Here is a 15913-nt window from a genome sequence, read left to right on the forward strand (position 1 = left end):
ATTTCCCTCTTGCTTAAATTCCTTCTTTGCTGCCCTCTCCGCTCATGCTGAAGGCATAACAACAAAATCTAGGATTTAGCCTTAATTGGATCTCTGCAATGTTACCACCTGAATTAGCTCCCCCTCATGAATAATTGTCACTGCCTGGAGGTTGACATATTGCTTTCCTGTACTTTGCGATTGTCAAGAATTTCAAATGGTATGCTCAGCATGAGGAAAGAGTTTAGAAGTGGAAGGCCTAAAAAAGTAGGAGTCCTATTAAAATATTTGGCAGTAAGCCCCACATGCTTACCTTTAGCAGTACACTTTCCATTGCCAAAATGAGGGACTGACAGCAAAACTTGTTAGGGTCAGAGGTGTGAATCCCAGTCCTCTGGTCAATAATGGCTACTGAAATAGGATGACTATGGCAAAGGTAAAGCGGTGATCACTAGTACTGCCTAGCTAAGAATTGGGTACATCCTATATAATTGTTGTCATCTGGTTTCCTCCTGCCTCTTAGGCCATAAGCTCCTTGTGGCAGGGGCAGTTTGAATGGTGCCCAGTCCAATTGAATTTGACCTGAGGCCTTTAATATGCAGAAAAGCTCGTCTGTTTTTTCAGATATTGTGTGGGTTATCAAATGGTGAAAGTTTTCATCTTAAAAAATTGCTACAACTCTTTCTACTGCTCTTTAAAAATAGCCTTGGAATGATAGCATTAGTAATACAGGTGCATCAAGAAATTATATTAATTTCACTGCATGATACATTTTTAACCATATAAACTCACATCATGATACATATCTCAGTTATATTCCTCAGCTCTCCAAACCACATGGTAGAGAGGCTGCTCACATTGATCATCAGAAAAACCACTCTGTGCCTACCTGACGTAGAGTGACCGCTTCTGATTGGTTCTCAGGGAGCCAGACCCAGAACTCATGCTGTGGTTCATCATCTGCTCGCGTAGATCATGGATTTTTGCCTCAAATCGAGCGTACTCTGATGACGGAAAAAACAAACAAACCTCTATTGTAGCTGCATTACAACTGGTAAATGCAAATGAATGTTAAGATTAATAAATCCAGGACATGTTCTTAGAATCATGGTCACATGACCTATCTATCTTAAGCGTGTATATAACCCCATTACTGTAGCTTCTGAGCACTTCACTATCTTTAATATATTCACCACTCATAACACCAAGGTACTGTCATCTCTATTTTGTACATGGGGAACTGGGGCACAGAGAGACTGACTTGCCAAAGGTCACACACAAAGCCTGTGGAAGACCAGGTAACTACCCAGGCTAGCACTATACCCACTGGACCATCCTTCCTCTCAGTGACTGAATTACCTTGCTAATGGAGCACAAGGTATATTAAAATTACCAGTTGGACAAACACGTGAAGAAGCAATAAAGAAAGTTTTCAAAGTTCTTTCAAGTGGAACTGTGCAGTGGAGAACCTCCCCTCCTTATCTCATTTAGCAAGGAAATACCTGGGGATCTATTTTGTCCACACTGACCATGGAATTTCCATGAAAAGTGCCCCTGCCTGGGTGCAGTGGGGGGCAAAGCATGCAGTGAACCCCTTCTGCTCCCAGAGGAGTTACCCTTGCAGAAAGCACTGAACACCAACGGGCCCTCCCATGCTGCACACTCCTTGAAGCAGAGTGTAGGTAAACTGGAGGCCCAGTTTACCTGAAAGACAATGCTTGGTTGTGCACACACTGGGGACTTGATTCACCGTTGCCCTGCACCTTATTTACATTAGTGCCATGTGAATGCAAACTGGTTGTAAAATGCTACCAATCAGAATGGTAGCATTTTATACCCACTTTGCATTGGTCAAGGTACAGGGCAATAATGAATTGGACTCTACATCTTTAGTATGGGACTGGATGCAGCAACTGCTGCTCTTAGAAGCAGGCATAATTCCTTCAGACTCCACCATACTCACAGCCAGCTGCTAACTCCTTCCCTCTCTCCACTGCTCCATTGCCTTTGAGCCATAATACAACCCAGAGTTGGAGGGAGTTGCTAAAGAAAACTAAGAAGTTTTTTCCCCTCGAAATGTGATTCAGAGACTTCCTATTAAACAGGATATTTACAATGGACAGCCAGGCAAACACAGAACCCAGTATTATATACTTGCTAAAGAAAAGACTGATTTTAATAATAAAATATATCAATAACACTTATACTGAGCTTTACATGTTTAAAGCAATGTACAAACATTAATTAATCCTCACAACACCTCTATCAATTATATAGAAATTACTATCGCCATGTACAGTTGTTGAAGGTCCTCCAAACACCTCGATCCCAGCACAAAGCCTTCTCCTGCACCCCAAGCCTCTCATCCCTAGCCCCACCCCAGAGCCCGCACCCCCAGACGGAGCCCTCACACCCCCCTGCACCTCAATCCCCTGCCTCAGCCCAGAGCATCCTCCCGCAATCCGAACCCCTGAGCCCCAGCCCAGAGCCCCCTCCTGCACTCCAAACCCCTCATCCTTGGCCCCACACCTCCAGCCAGAGTCCTCACCCCTTCGCACCCCAACCTCCAGCCCGGAGTCCCCTCCAGCACCCTGAACCCCCCATTTCTGGCCCCACCCTCCAACCCACACCCCCAGCCCAGAGCCCATACCCCTCCCAAACCCCAACCCCCTGCCTCAACCCAGAGCCCCCTACCATACTGTGAACCTCTCAGCTCTACCCCCCAGCCTGGAGCCCCCTCCTTCACCCCAAACCCTCATCCCTGGCCCCACCCCAGAGCCCGCACCCTCAGCCGGAGCCCTCACACCCTCAGCCGGAACTCAAACCCCTGAGCCAGCCTGGTGAAAATGAGTGAGTGAGAGAGAGTGGGGAGAGTGAGTGACAGAGGAAAGGGGGATGGACTGAGTAGGGGGGCAGGGCCTCGGATGAGGGGTGGGACAGGGGCCAATGCAAAGGTGTTGGTTTTGTGTGAGTCGAAAGTTGGCAACCCTACCCATTGCTTTTGTTTATGTACAAACTACTGGAGGAAGTTTTCAGATCATGCTGTTCCTTCAGGTTCATAATTTAGCAGATCCTCTTCTCACTTGCACCCTATTTTCTTTATCAGAAATCTTGACTCAAATTGAAACCCCTCTGTTGCGGATGAAAGCAATGCACCGACAAGACTTAAGTCTCATTTTCAAAAGTGATTTAAGCATGTAGGAGCTTAAGTCTTATTGCAAATCAATGGGACTTGGGCTCCCAAGTGCTGGAGGACCAGATATTTTAAGTCAGTGGGAGTTAGGTGTCTAAATACCTTCAAAAATCTGGCCGTAAATCACTTTTGAAAATGGGATTTAGGTGCTTTTGCAAATCTTACCCCTAATCTAGGATTTGTATATGACTCAGATTAGGTCATTTTCTCTTTGGTGAATCTGGTCAAGATTCATTTTGTAAATTGTTTTGTTTCTGTCAAGCCATTAACTTGGTATTATTACTATTACAGCTATTTATTTTTCTCTACCTCATTATGTGCTCCTTGCTATATGGTAAACCATCTTGATATCTATGAAAGGTACATTTTAAAAAATCAATTAAAAAAAGGAGCCTGCATTTCTACTACTAAACAGAGACAGTCTCAAGGGCTGTCAATCTGGCCCCTTTCACGAGCATTATATACACCCACAAGAATGTTAAACTATATTTCAAGGTGTATGTCAATAGGTTTTGGTGCTTTGCATCTGGATTAGGTCAAGAAAAGAAATAATTTACACCAGAGTAGCTTCTATCATAGCTTTCTCCTTTAATAATTAACAAAGCAATCCCACACAGATCCTGCATCTGAGATGTGGGAGGAATTCCTATATTTAGACTCCAATCTGTAGAGTGAGAAATGAAGATCAAAAAAGATGACTCTCTGTAGGACAGCATCAAATTACTTGCAGTTTGCACACCAACACCTTTGACACTTAGATGGGATGATCAGATGATGAAGACTACTTCATTGTGTTTTGGATGACATTTCATCAAGGTCCGGTACTTGAAATTGTTTTATTTGATTGCAAATTTATTCTGATTTTTCCTAGAAGATACTTATAAGATTTGTTATGATTTTTAAATATTTACTAACTACATGCTAGGTGTTCATGGGATCAAACTACAGCCCCCAGCTTGATTTGAATAAAGAACACAGTGTATGTGAGGCTTTGCTGGGCTTTTTTTTTTTTAATTGAACTAAGATCAGACATGTAGATGTTTATGAAACCAATTTCATATCAAGTAGTTATCAATGTTTCGCTCTCAACATGGGAAGACATCTCTAGTGGGTCCCCAAGGGTCAGTCCTGTGTCTGGTTATACTCAATATTTTCCTTAATGCCTTGGATAATGGAGTGGAGAGAATGCTTACAAAATCTGTAATGACACCAAGGTGGGGTTGCAAGAACTTCAAAGGACAGGATGAGAATTTAAAATGACCTTGACAAATTGGAGAATTGGTCTGAAATCAACAAGATGGAATTCAATAAAGACAAGTGCAAAGTACTACACTTAGGAAGCAAAAAAATCAAATGCACAACTACACAATGGGAAACAACTGACTAGGCAGCAGGATCTGGGGGATATAGTGAATCACAAATTGAATATGAGCGAGTAATGTGATGAAGTTTCTGGAAAAAATCAATTCAGACAATTAAGGTCGTGACAGATGGACAAAAGGGAAAAATACATTCAGTGAAAGGCTGATTCACTGTCTTGTGGCCCTTTGAAGAAAGAAGAAAACCACAGCACATCACTGTCTGATGCACTGCTACACTTTGCCAGCTTTGACTTAGCAAAATCTCCATGAAAAGGGGCATGTGATTCATATCTGAAGTTCCTGTATTCCCTAGAGGCATGGGCAGCGGGTGACCTGCCAGCTTGGGGAAGCTAGTCCCGGGCTGGCATCACCGCTCCTGCCCACCTTCCCGCACCGGAGCCCAGAGCCCCTCCCCCCCCCCCGTGGCTGCCAGCCCCCGCCTCAGCTCCCGGGCACCAGGCAGGCGTCGCATGTCCCCACAAGTCCCCTCCCGCAGCCTCCCACCCCAGCGCAGGGCAGGCAGCCCCAGCGCCGGCAGCCCCCCCCCAACCCCAGCCCCAGCACGCTTCCCTGAAGAGGAGCAGCCAGCATGCCTGGGCTGGGACCAAGGGGAAAGGGCAGGCAGGAGGGGGCATTCTAGGCAGAGCGTGGGCAGGGCCACGCTGGGCTGTTTGGGGAGGCATAGCCTCCCCCAGCCTACCATATATGCCAGCCTGCCTAGAGGCTTTCCAATAACAAGAGTCAGGGCCCTTTATTTAGGAGCCTAAAAATTAATGTAGGAGACTATTCCAAGCATCCATTTTTGGTGCTTGAGGTCCAAGGCACCTATAACATCCACGAAGCTAAATCTACTACACAGGCTAGTGGTAGGAAAATTTTAATTTTGCTTAAGTTGCTTTTTAGTTATAAAATTAGAGCATAGCAACAGAAAACACAAGAACAAGAATTTTGCAGCTCCCACAAAAAACAGTTAAGACTCTTTATAATATTAAAATATAATTATTTTCATCCTTAATCTTGTATAACAGGTTGCAGCTTAGACTGAATATACAGACCAGTAAAAAAAACCCAAACCAACCCAAACCTGAAAATAGATTCTGATGGAAATGCTGATATACTATATAGCAGTGGAAATGACACCACTGAAATGCATGAATATTAGCCAACCCCACCTACACTCGTTTGAATTTATCTAATGTTGGCACCATTAGAGAGATCTTAATTCTTTCTGTCAGCAGGTATTAAATTTTGCTCTCCAGTATTATGCAGGTTCATCAATGTTTGCTTCAAGATGATAAAAGCTTTCATAAGCACTGCTATTAGATTTGTAAAATAATGCACCTATAACCCCTTTTGGTACATTGTGAAGCAGTGACTGTCAGTAACATGGGTGATTGGTTGGCAAAGGATCACACTTTTTTCAGACTGTACAAGAAAAAAAACAGCGTAAAACCCTAATACTCCACTTTCAAGATGATTACTACAATGATATATTTGTTTTTAAAAAGACACTAGAAAAGTATTAGAAGACAAAATATCAAATGAAAGGATATGTCAAATCAGTACAAGCTAATATACGCAAGGACTATTGAATGAAGGAGCTAGATCCTCAGTTGGTGTAAATGTGGCACAGTTTTAATGGAGCTATGTCAATTTACACCAGAGGAGGTTCCAGCCAACAGGTTTTGTCTGGATACAAAATGTACAGCTCAGGTGTCAAGTTGTCAGCTGAATGCCTGGGATCTCTGAGGGCGTATGATACTATCATTGTAGTACAGTTATTTATACAATTTATGTAAACCTTTCTTTTTCTCCCTTTACTCTTGGCCATCAATAAGTTTAGACTCGAAATTAGATGAAGGCTTCTAACCATCATAAGAGTGAAGTTCTGGAACAGCTTTCCAAGGGGGACAGTGGGGGCAAAAAACCTGGCTTTAAGACTGATAAGTTTCTGAAGGGGATGGTATGAGGGGACTGCCTACAATGGCATATGGCCCATCAGTGACTGCCAATAGCAAAAATTCCCAGCTGCTGGAGATGGGACACTAGATGGGGAGGGCTCTGAGTTACTACAGAAAATTCTTTCCCAAATATCTGTCTGGTGGGTCTTGCCCACATACTCAGGGTTTAACTGATCACTATATTTGGTGTCAGGAAGGAATTTTCCCCCAGGTCAGATTGGCTGAGACCTGGGGTTTTTTTTACCTTCCTCTGCAACATGGGGCATGGGACACTTGCAGGTTTAAACTAGTGTAAATGGTGAATTTTCTGTAACTTTAAGTCTTTGAACCATGATTTGAGGACTTCAATAACTCAGCCAGAGGTTGGGGTCTATTACAGGAGTGGGTGGGTTAGGTTCTGTGGCCTGCAATGTGCAGGAGATCAGATTAGATTATCACGATGGTCCCATCTGACCTTAAAGTCTATGAGGCAGTTGTCTTTGCTGGATAGCTTAAGATTTCTTTTTTTACTATAAATACAAAGTTGGGATCCTTTTTACTTTGGTTTTTACTTCTGTGAGGGTACATAGATTTGTTTTAAACAAAACAAGCATCCACCATATGTACATCCTGGATTAGAGAGGAAGAATGGACCAGGGATTAACATACTTTGGAGACCTAGGTTTAATCCCCTGCTCTGCCACAGACATCCTGCATGACTTTGGGTAAATCACTTCGCTCCTCAGTTTCCCATCTGTAAAATTGGGATAATATCATCTCTCTACCTCACAGGAGTGTAATGAGGGTAAATCCATTAAGGATTGTGAGGTTCTCAGATACTACAGTAATGGGGGTTGGGTAAGTACCTATAGGGTGACCAGATGTCCCAATTTTTGGGTCTTTTTCTCACATAGGCACCTATTACCCCCACCTCCTATCCCAATTTTTGACACTTGCTATGTGATCAGCTTAAGTACCTAAGATATAGAAATTGTGACTGTTTTCCGTGAAGCCTGGTATTTACTATTTGATATACAAAAGAGCACTGGAACATTAGTTTTAAATGGAAGAGACAGGCTGAAGTGTGATCCACAGCATGCTAAGCGATGTACTTGCTTTCTTTGGCCTTATTTCTACTAGTCAGGAAGAACAACAGCCCTTTCATTACTCCAGGCTCAGGCTCCCATGTCCTCCCTATTCTGTTCATCATTTTTACCTTGTACTAAGGAGTTTGGATCCCAATTCGCTGTTGCTCTGCACACCACAGCAAAGTGCAAAAGGGTTCCAAATGAGAATTCCACCCACCCTGTATTAGTGAATTGCAACAATGAATTGAGCCCTCAAAGTTTGATCCTGCAAGGTGCTGAGTGCTCTGGCCCTGATCCAGCAAAGCACTTAGGTATATATTTAACTTTAAGCCCATACATAGTCCTGTTGACTCCAGGTCAGTTTCCTGTGCAGTTCATTGGGACCACTGGTGCTTAAAGTTACACATGAGCTTAAATGATTTGCTGGATCAGGGCCAAAGTGCACAGCACTTTGCAGGACCAAGCCGTTAGTGGAAAAGTGATATGCTTTGTGATTAGGCCATTAAATTCTATCCTGTTTGAACTGAATACCTGCTTGCTTTGGGATCCTCACTGATCATTCACATGCTCCCACGTTTCCTAGTCATTTTATAATTTTCCTAGCCTTTTCCATACCCCATCCTCATGTTACAAGAGAAAGTAGTTTCCATGGTCCCGTCCCTCCCCGCATGTAAGTATAAAGGAAGGGAGGGGGCTCGTGACCATCCAGGCTGAGAACCCAGGAGGTACACTTTATCTTTTTAAGTACAAAGAGCCTTCAGAATGTGTATTTATTCCCAGCTCTACCGCAAGTGACTTCCGGCGTGATCTTGGGCAAGCTGTTTCACACCCCTGTGCCTGTTTTCCCTGCCAGCCTTTGTCTTGTCTGTTTAAACCACAGATAATGTCAGTGACATCAATCGAGCCAGGATTTAACCCTTTTGGGCAGGGACTGGCTCTTACGGTGTGTTTAACAGTGCCTAGCACCAGTCTCAAACAGAACCTCTAGGAACTCCTGTGATACAAATAAATAATAATTGATCATAGCATTAAAAATGAGATACACTCTTTTAACTTTTATTCTTCTGATATATGTTTCCTACACAGCATAGTTAAGCTTTCGTGTTTAACACCATGCATCAAGCCTGACTCCTCACCAAGAATATATTTATTGTACATGTTGAAATAATAAAAAACCTTTAATAATCTGAGGCTGTAAAGTATTTACTTCTCAGACTACAAAGATTTTCACTGATCATTAATCTGCACAGAATGAGTTATCTGAATAGCCTGTTAGCCCAAATAAGAAGGAGAAAGACTTTGTGGTATGCAGATAATCCCTCTGCAATACCTTTCTTCTGTGACATCTGGTACTGACCACTGTCACAGATAGGAAACTTGACTTGATGGACCTTGAATCTGATCCAGTCTGGCAATTCCTATGTTCTAATAATTCTGAAGGTAAATTTGACTTGATAGCAACCAAATCCAGAGTATAAACATTCACTAAAAGTCACGAATGAATTCATTGTACAAGATTCTGGCACCATCAACAGAATAATGTTTCCATTTGTTATGGTGACTTAGTTTATATTTGTTATGGTAGCATCCAGAGGCCCCAGTCAGAATTGGAGAGCCACTGTACTCTACAGTTTGTACATTATACAGCCCAAAGTTATGTTGCTACTACTTCTCACTAACATTGCTCCCATTTGTAATGAAATTACCCAGGTTTCCAAAAGCACAGGAAATGATAAACAATATTGGTCTTGATATCTCTGGAGGGAAGATGCCTCTACATTTTACTTCCTTCTATATTTTGAATAAATGCATTTATTAATATTTTTAACACACACACTCTTTTTCAGGCATGCAGAGAAAAATCTCCCTCCCCTTTTAAAGATGTCAGCATACTCTGTGAGCTCACCCATTGCTTTGGCCTCTGAAACTTCAGCCCAGTAAGCTCACTTATGACATATACCCAGATCCTCAAAGGTATTTAGGTGCCTCACGCCCACTGAAACCAATGGGAGTTAGGTGCCTAAGTATCTTTGAGGATCTGGACCTTAGTTCCTTAAAAGTCCTTCTCTTTATATCCACTAACTGCCCGTTACCAATTGTATTTACACCTTTAATTAACTTCAAATCAAACCTTGCCTTTGCATGCTTGCTCTGAAGCTGGCATCACATTCCAAATGTCACTGCCAACTTTCTTTTCATTTTCTTTACTACTGACGGTAATGCTTCTTCCATCTGTCACTCTTTTAGATACAGGCTTCATATCTGGTTAGTTGTGAATATAAAAAAACCCCTTGAAAATATATATTTTCCCTCACAAAATATTTAGAAAACTAATGTCATGTCCAATTCATAGTCAGAATGAATGAGTCAAATCCAAATTGTTCTCTGGAAGCTGTAGTTTCAAAGAATTTAGACCTTATAAATGAATCAAGTCTTTAGTGACAGGAAGTTTGTGTCCTATTGAGGCACTATTCAAACTGCCCCTGTTACGTCCTGTCTTTGGTCTATCCATTGTCAGCCTGGTCTTGTACCTGACCAGTTGAGAATTTACTCCAAATCCTTCCAGCTCTTGAATAAGGCTTTAACGGACCTGATATCCTTCAAAAAGATTATTCAAATTGCAAAAAGGTCTTGAGAATTATTTTCCCTAAATAGGACTTTATTTTATATCCCCACATAGCACTTTATTGGATTTTTTTAGTTCTTTTTTTTCCGGATGTGCTCAAAACAAAATAAAACGTGCCTCCTTGTGGGTCAAATTACACAAAGCTCATATGTCTCACACAATTTGCCAGGTAACATGTTCAATGCGGTACAAAGCAAGTAGTGAAAGCAGGAAGAGGATGTGGAACAAACAGGACACATATGTTCTGTCTTAGGAACATAGTCTGAAATCTTGGAAAAACTGGTTACATAAGTTGCCCCCAGGCATCTAACTTGCACAGCCAGCACTTGCTCAGCAGAGCACCATATGTCTCTTTAACCTTGATAGCTTTATAGGGGTTAGAGTTTTATAGAGTGCAGGATTGTTTAAAACTATCTCCAGTATCTTAGGCAGAAGCTAACCTTTCTTCAGTGTTAGGCAGGCTTCACCTTTTTCTTCAACAAATATTTATGTGAGGCATTGCAAAGAAACAAACCTTTCATGTTAATATTCAAGCTACTTTATGTTACTCTTTAATTATTTCAGGGTAGCTATAGAGGATCTTAGTCATTTATTTACTTTTCAGAATTCCCCTTCAAAACTCCATTGCCAAAGGGAACTTTTTATTATAATTATTATTCGATATCTCCATTGTTCTTTTCCAAGAGTAATTCTGTTTCTTTGGGAGTTGAGCATAAAATGCTGATTATCCTCATCTTGTTAATGATGATGCAGCCATACATTTATTGTATCTCAGAAAACTATGCACGAGAACCAGGAGAAGAGCTGGAGGTGGCAGCTTTTGAGGTATCTGAAGCATTATGGGGTTGCATCGGGTTGTATAACTTGACCAACACAGTTCAGCCATCATAACACTCAGAAAGCTTGCAAATGCATTGGATGGTGTTGGGAGAAAGATAAAGGGTACCAAATTGGCATTTCACACCCAATTTGAAGGTAAAAAATTAATAGATTCCAAGATCAGAAGGGACCATTGTGATCATCTAGTCTCACCTGTATTACACAGGCCATAGAATTTCCCCAGAATATTTCCTTCAGTTTTAACCCAGATCTAATACCTCGCAACAACCCAATACAATTACGATTAGAGAAAAGCAATGAAAATTCCTAATAACTACAATAGAGCTTTGAATAGACATTTTCAAAAACAAATCTGGGACTACAGAACGATCCTACCTATGTTCATTTCAAAGTAAAACTGGAGTAACAGTGCTAAATTGGGGCCTAAAATGCTAAAATGACTTTTCAGAGTAGCCTATGCTTTAAACGAGTGGTTCTCAACCAAGGGTATGCGTAACCCTGTGGATAGGCAGAGGTCTTCCAGGGGGTACATCAGCTCACTTAGGTATTTACCTAGTTTTACAACAAGCTATATAAAAAGCACTAGCGAAGTCAGTTCAAACTAAAATTTCATACAGACAATGACTTGTTTATACTGCTTTGTATACTATACGCTGAAATGTAATACTTTATAATCCAGTTGATTTATTTTAGGGCTATCAAGTGATTAAAAAATTTAAGCACGATTAATTGCTCTGTTAAACAATAACAGAATATCATTTATTTAAATATTTTTGGATGTTTTCTACATTTTCAAATATATTGATTTCAATCTGAACACAGAATACTAAGTGTTCAGTGTTCACTTCATATTTATTTTTTATTACAAATATTTGCACTGTAAAAAGAAACAAAAGAAACAGTATTTTTCAATTCACCTAATACAAGTACTGTAGTGCAATCTCTTTATTATGAAAATTGAAGTTACAAATGTAGAATTATGTACAAAAAATAACTGCACTCAAAAATAAAACAATGTAAAACTTTAGAGCCTACAAGTCCACTCAGTCCTACTTCTTGTTCAGCCAATTGCTCAGACAAACAAGTTTGTTTACATTAGCAGGAGATAATGCTGCCCGCTTCTTGTTTACAATGTCACCTGAAAGTGAGACTTGGAGGCTCTGAAGTTCTACATTTTGTTTTTGAGTGCAGTTATGTAACAAAAAATCTACATTTGTAAATTGCACTTTCATGATAAAGAGATTGCACCACAGTACTTGTATGAGGTGAATTGAAAAGTATTATTTTTTATTTATCATTTTTACAGTGCAAATATTTGTAATAAAAATAATATAAGGTGAGCACTATACACTTTGCATTCTGAGTTGTAAATCAAAATCAAATATTTGAAAACAGAAAAACATCCAAAAATATTTAATAAATTTCAATTGATATTCTATTGTTTAACAATGCAATTAAAACTGCGATTAATTGTGATTAATTTTTTTATCACAATTAATTTTTTTGAGTTAATTGCATGAGTTAACTGCAATTAATTGACAGCCCTAATTTATTTTATACTTTTATGGTAAAAATGAGAAAGTAAGCAATTTTTCAGTAGTAGTGTGCTGTGACACTTTTGTATTTTTATGTCTGATTTTATAAGCAAGTCATTTTTAAGTGAATGTAACTTGGGGATATGCAAGACAAATCAGACTACTGAAAGGGGTACAGTAGTCTAGAAAGATTGAGAGCCACTGCTTTAAACAACTAACTCGCACTGTGTCAGTCGTTCATTTGTGTTGTGTGAAAATCTGATCTGTTTGGAGTGTGTGAGATCAGAGTGGGGCTCTTAGAAAAGACGTTGAAATTATGTTCCTTCTGAAAATGAGGAGAGGGGATGCCGGCATGATTCTATTAATTCCATAAACCAACATAAAAGCTGTAGCCTGCAGTAAAAATATAAATCTCTTCAAGAAGTATCAACTAAGCAGAAAATACAATAGTAGCAAAATATACCAAAAAAACTTCTTGACATAATTATATACATAACAGGGTAGCCTTGTAGGCTTATAAAAACACAATGATCAGAAGGTACATAAGAAGTAGCATCCAAGTTTCACAAAACTATAATGAAAATGAACGTGCATATACGTAGCTGGGCCAACCTATGTTGCTATTGTAACTAACAGTGTTTTGCTTATATTAAGCTATTCCATAAACAGCTCTCCCCATGGCTTTGAGACCAGGCTAGCTTGGTAAACAGCTCTTCCCTTTTTCTCCTTCTCTTTGCTGTCAACTGTGATGATCTACCAAACAATAACATTTTACCATATCCACTCCCAACATAGTGCTGGGACTCCGAACAGAACTGAAAACAAGGTTTGATCAAACTGTGGGTTCGTTGCTCAAATATAAACCATCCAGTCTTAAAATAAAACTGGGAAAAAGTCCCAGACAGCCCCCCAAAAAGGAAGAGCAGGTGGAAAAATGGGAGATAAACTTGCCACAGATACACTGTCCTGAACTAAAAGGCCTCCCATCTAATATTGGAAGTAGCCAGAGATTTGTACCATTCTGCCATGACTCCCTGATTAAAGGGACTAACTCAAACATGTAATGGAGAGATTACAATAGAGGATTCTATATATAAGCTTCACAAATGTAATGTAATACACACTGTCGCCTCAGTGCATGCCATGATGCCTTGTAGCTCCCTAAAATTAATATTTACCTCTGTAAATCTCCTGTAAGGAACACGTTCAATATTGCACATACAGAGGATGCAAAAGCTAAGATAGCTATGTAATGCAGTTGGCCATTTTTTTAATGGTCAGGGCTGTATTTTATGGTATGGATGCACCGAAGTGTTTACTAATCTGAGTCTGGGATTATGTAAAAGTAGAACAATGAAGAAGCATTGGTGGAATACACAGAAATTTCATTTTGGGGTTCTGCTGATGAACCACTTGAGCTCCACTCTCACCTTTTATGGGGTCGGATCCTTTTGCCAGAAACTCACCTTTGTATTATGACCTTCAGAGCAGCGATATCTGAATCTGCATCATTACTCCAAAAACAGGTGCCAAATTTCTAGGAATGTGCATATCATTAAAATGAAAAATATGCTAAAAATCATTCAGGGACTACTTTAATGGGAATTTTGGGCGTGCCAGGCATGCAGATCAGGTAAAAGTCCAAGAGGAATCAAACACTAAGCAGGGAGAGAGTAGACGTCTACCGAAGTGCAAGTGAGCAGCCAGAGTTACTGACAAGACCACAGGGAAGATGTACATGCTTTATAGATGATGGAAATGCTGACAGCTTCCCATCTGTTGCATAGGTTTAATTCATACTGTCATGATTTTGACAAGAATCACAAAACAGGAATGACAACCTCGCAACCTCTCCCTGGGGACAAGCACTTCATTCTCTGGGGTAAGTGAGTGCTTTGTTTTCATTCCATTGCAGTTTATTATCGTATTGCAATGTTTTAAAAGGAAGATGTGTGTTAAATAGAAGATAAAAGGGGCCTGATTCTCCTCACACTTAAATTCTGGTTTTGTTCTGGTGTAACTGTGTTAACTTTATTCCATGGAGTTCCACCCCTGATTTAACCACCATCACAGAGAAATGAGATAGTTTTCAAGACTGTTTTATTAGCCAGTAAATCCTTGGGTCAATTTTCATCTTGTGTGCTGGGCCCCTGGTTTCCATTAACAATCATGACAGCCGAGTGGATAGATCCACACACTGAAAATGTAGCTCTCTTTTTCTTTTGACACTATACTCTGATTTGGGATGTTAGGGGTACAAAGTTCATTTTGAGATTTATGGGTTTCATTTTTATGCTTTGGTCTGCTTAGATGTGTTTGGGCAATGAAAGATTCACTTGCTAGCATATGTGCTGGTGGTTGTGATTTCTCAATTTCTAAACTCAACAGGATTTGCACCCCTACATACAAGATATTCAGTGTGAACCACCAATCTAAGAGCCCAGAAGTCAATGGGAGCACAAATGGAATAGCTGTAGAATCTGGCCCTTCATGTATTCTTTGTAGACTGAATGATTGCCATGACGGTAACACTTCTTCAGTTCTTTAGAGATGGAGAGAAACACTGCAAGTTACTGCGTTTTGTGGTCTAGCAGACACACGAAGAAATAGGAGGAAGGGATTAAAGAATACTCCATCAGCAGGTTGAGCACCACTAATTCGAACTGAAGAATGGAGGGTTCAGCATGGATTTGTGATGTTTACAGACGAGTGAGTCCCAGGGGTGGGTAGGAGCACGAGCATTGTTGAAGTCCCACTTCCAGACAATACTGAATGTCATGAGAGGGAATTGAGCCACAAGGAATTGTTCCACACTGGTCCTCCCTCAACACTGCAGCACAACCTCAGGGGTCTATGCTTCCTTAAACAGCTGACCCCGCAAATCCACTTTTAGTGTGGCCTTCTGAGTTTCAGTTGTAGCAAGATTCTACTGTTGTTTCTATCTGCAGATTGGCATTGCTTGACACTGGCATAGTTTGTACTCTATGTGGGATAAACATTGGGACACTCTAATACTTTCTTACTACTGTATGTTGGCCTGACTGGAGTAGGGTGGTTTCTGTAGGAAAATCTTTGATTAACTGCTTCCCAGGAGCTGACCCTCTGAGATAGTCCAGGCAGGAAGGAGATGGCAGCTCAAGATGCTCAGCTAACAGCTTCCAATTAAGGGTGGTTAAGGGATGCTGCCAGAACTATTAGCTCCAATGACCCTGGCTCCATCCCCAGAAAGCCTATGGAGCTTGTTTGACCAGGAGGGGCCCGAGCCCACCAGCATTTGAAGAAGCCTCTTGGATAACAAAGAGCTTTTTGTAGGGTTTAAATTGGCATTCATGTAATTAGGTGGAGTCCTAG

General features: G+C 40.7%; 1 protein-coding gene across 13 annotated transcripts in view; it reads right to left on the reverse strand.

Annotated features, from left to right (window-relative positions):
• The window catches only part of DLG2 (discs large MAGUK scaffold protein 2), a 1449547-nt gene that overhangs the window by 135352 nt on the left and 1298282 nt on the right, over nt 1-15913 (reverse strand). For all 13 annotated transcript variants that reach the window (XM_043528333.1, XM_043528345.1, XM_043528361.1 and 10 more), the window contains one exon: nt 869-983. In XM_043528333.1, coding sequence (XP_043384268.1) covers nt 869-983 — 115 coding nt within the window. The remainder of the gene's footprint in view (nt 1-868; nt 984-15913) is intronic.

This window comes from Chelonia mydas, chromosome 1, assembly GCF_015237465.2.
Source record: "Chelonia mydas isolate rCheMyd1 chromosome 1, rCheMyd1.pri.v2, whole genome shotgun sequence".
Classification (NCBI taxonomy): Eukaryota; Metazoa; Chordata; order Testudines; family Cheloniidae; genus Chelonia; species Chelonia mydas.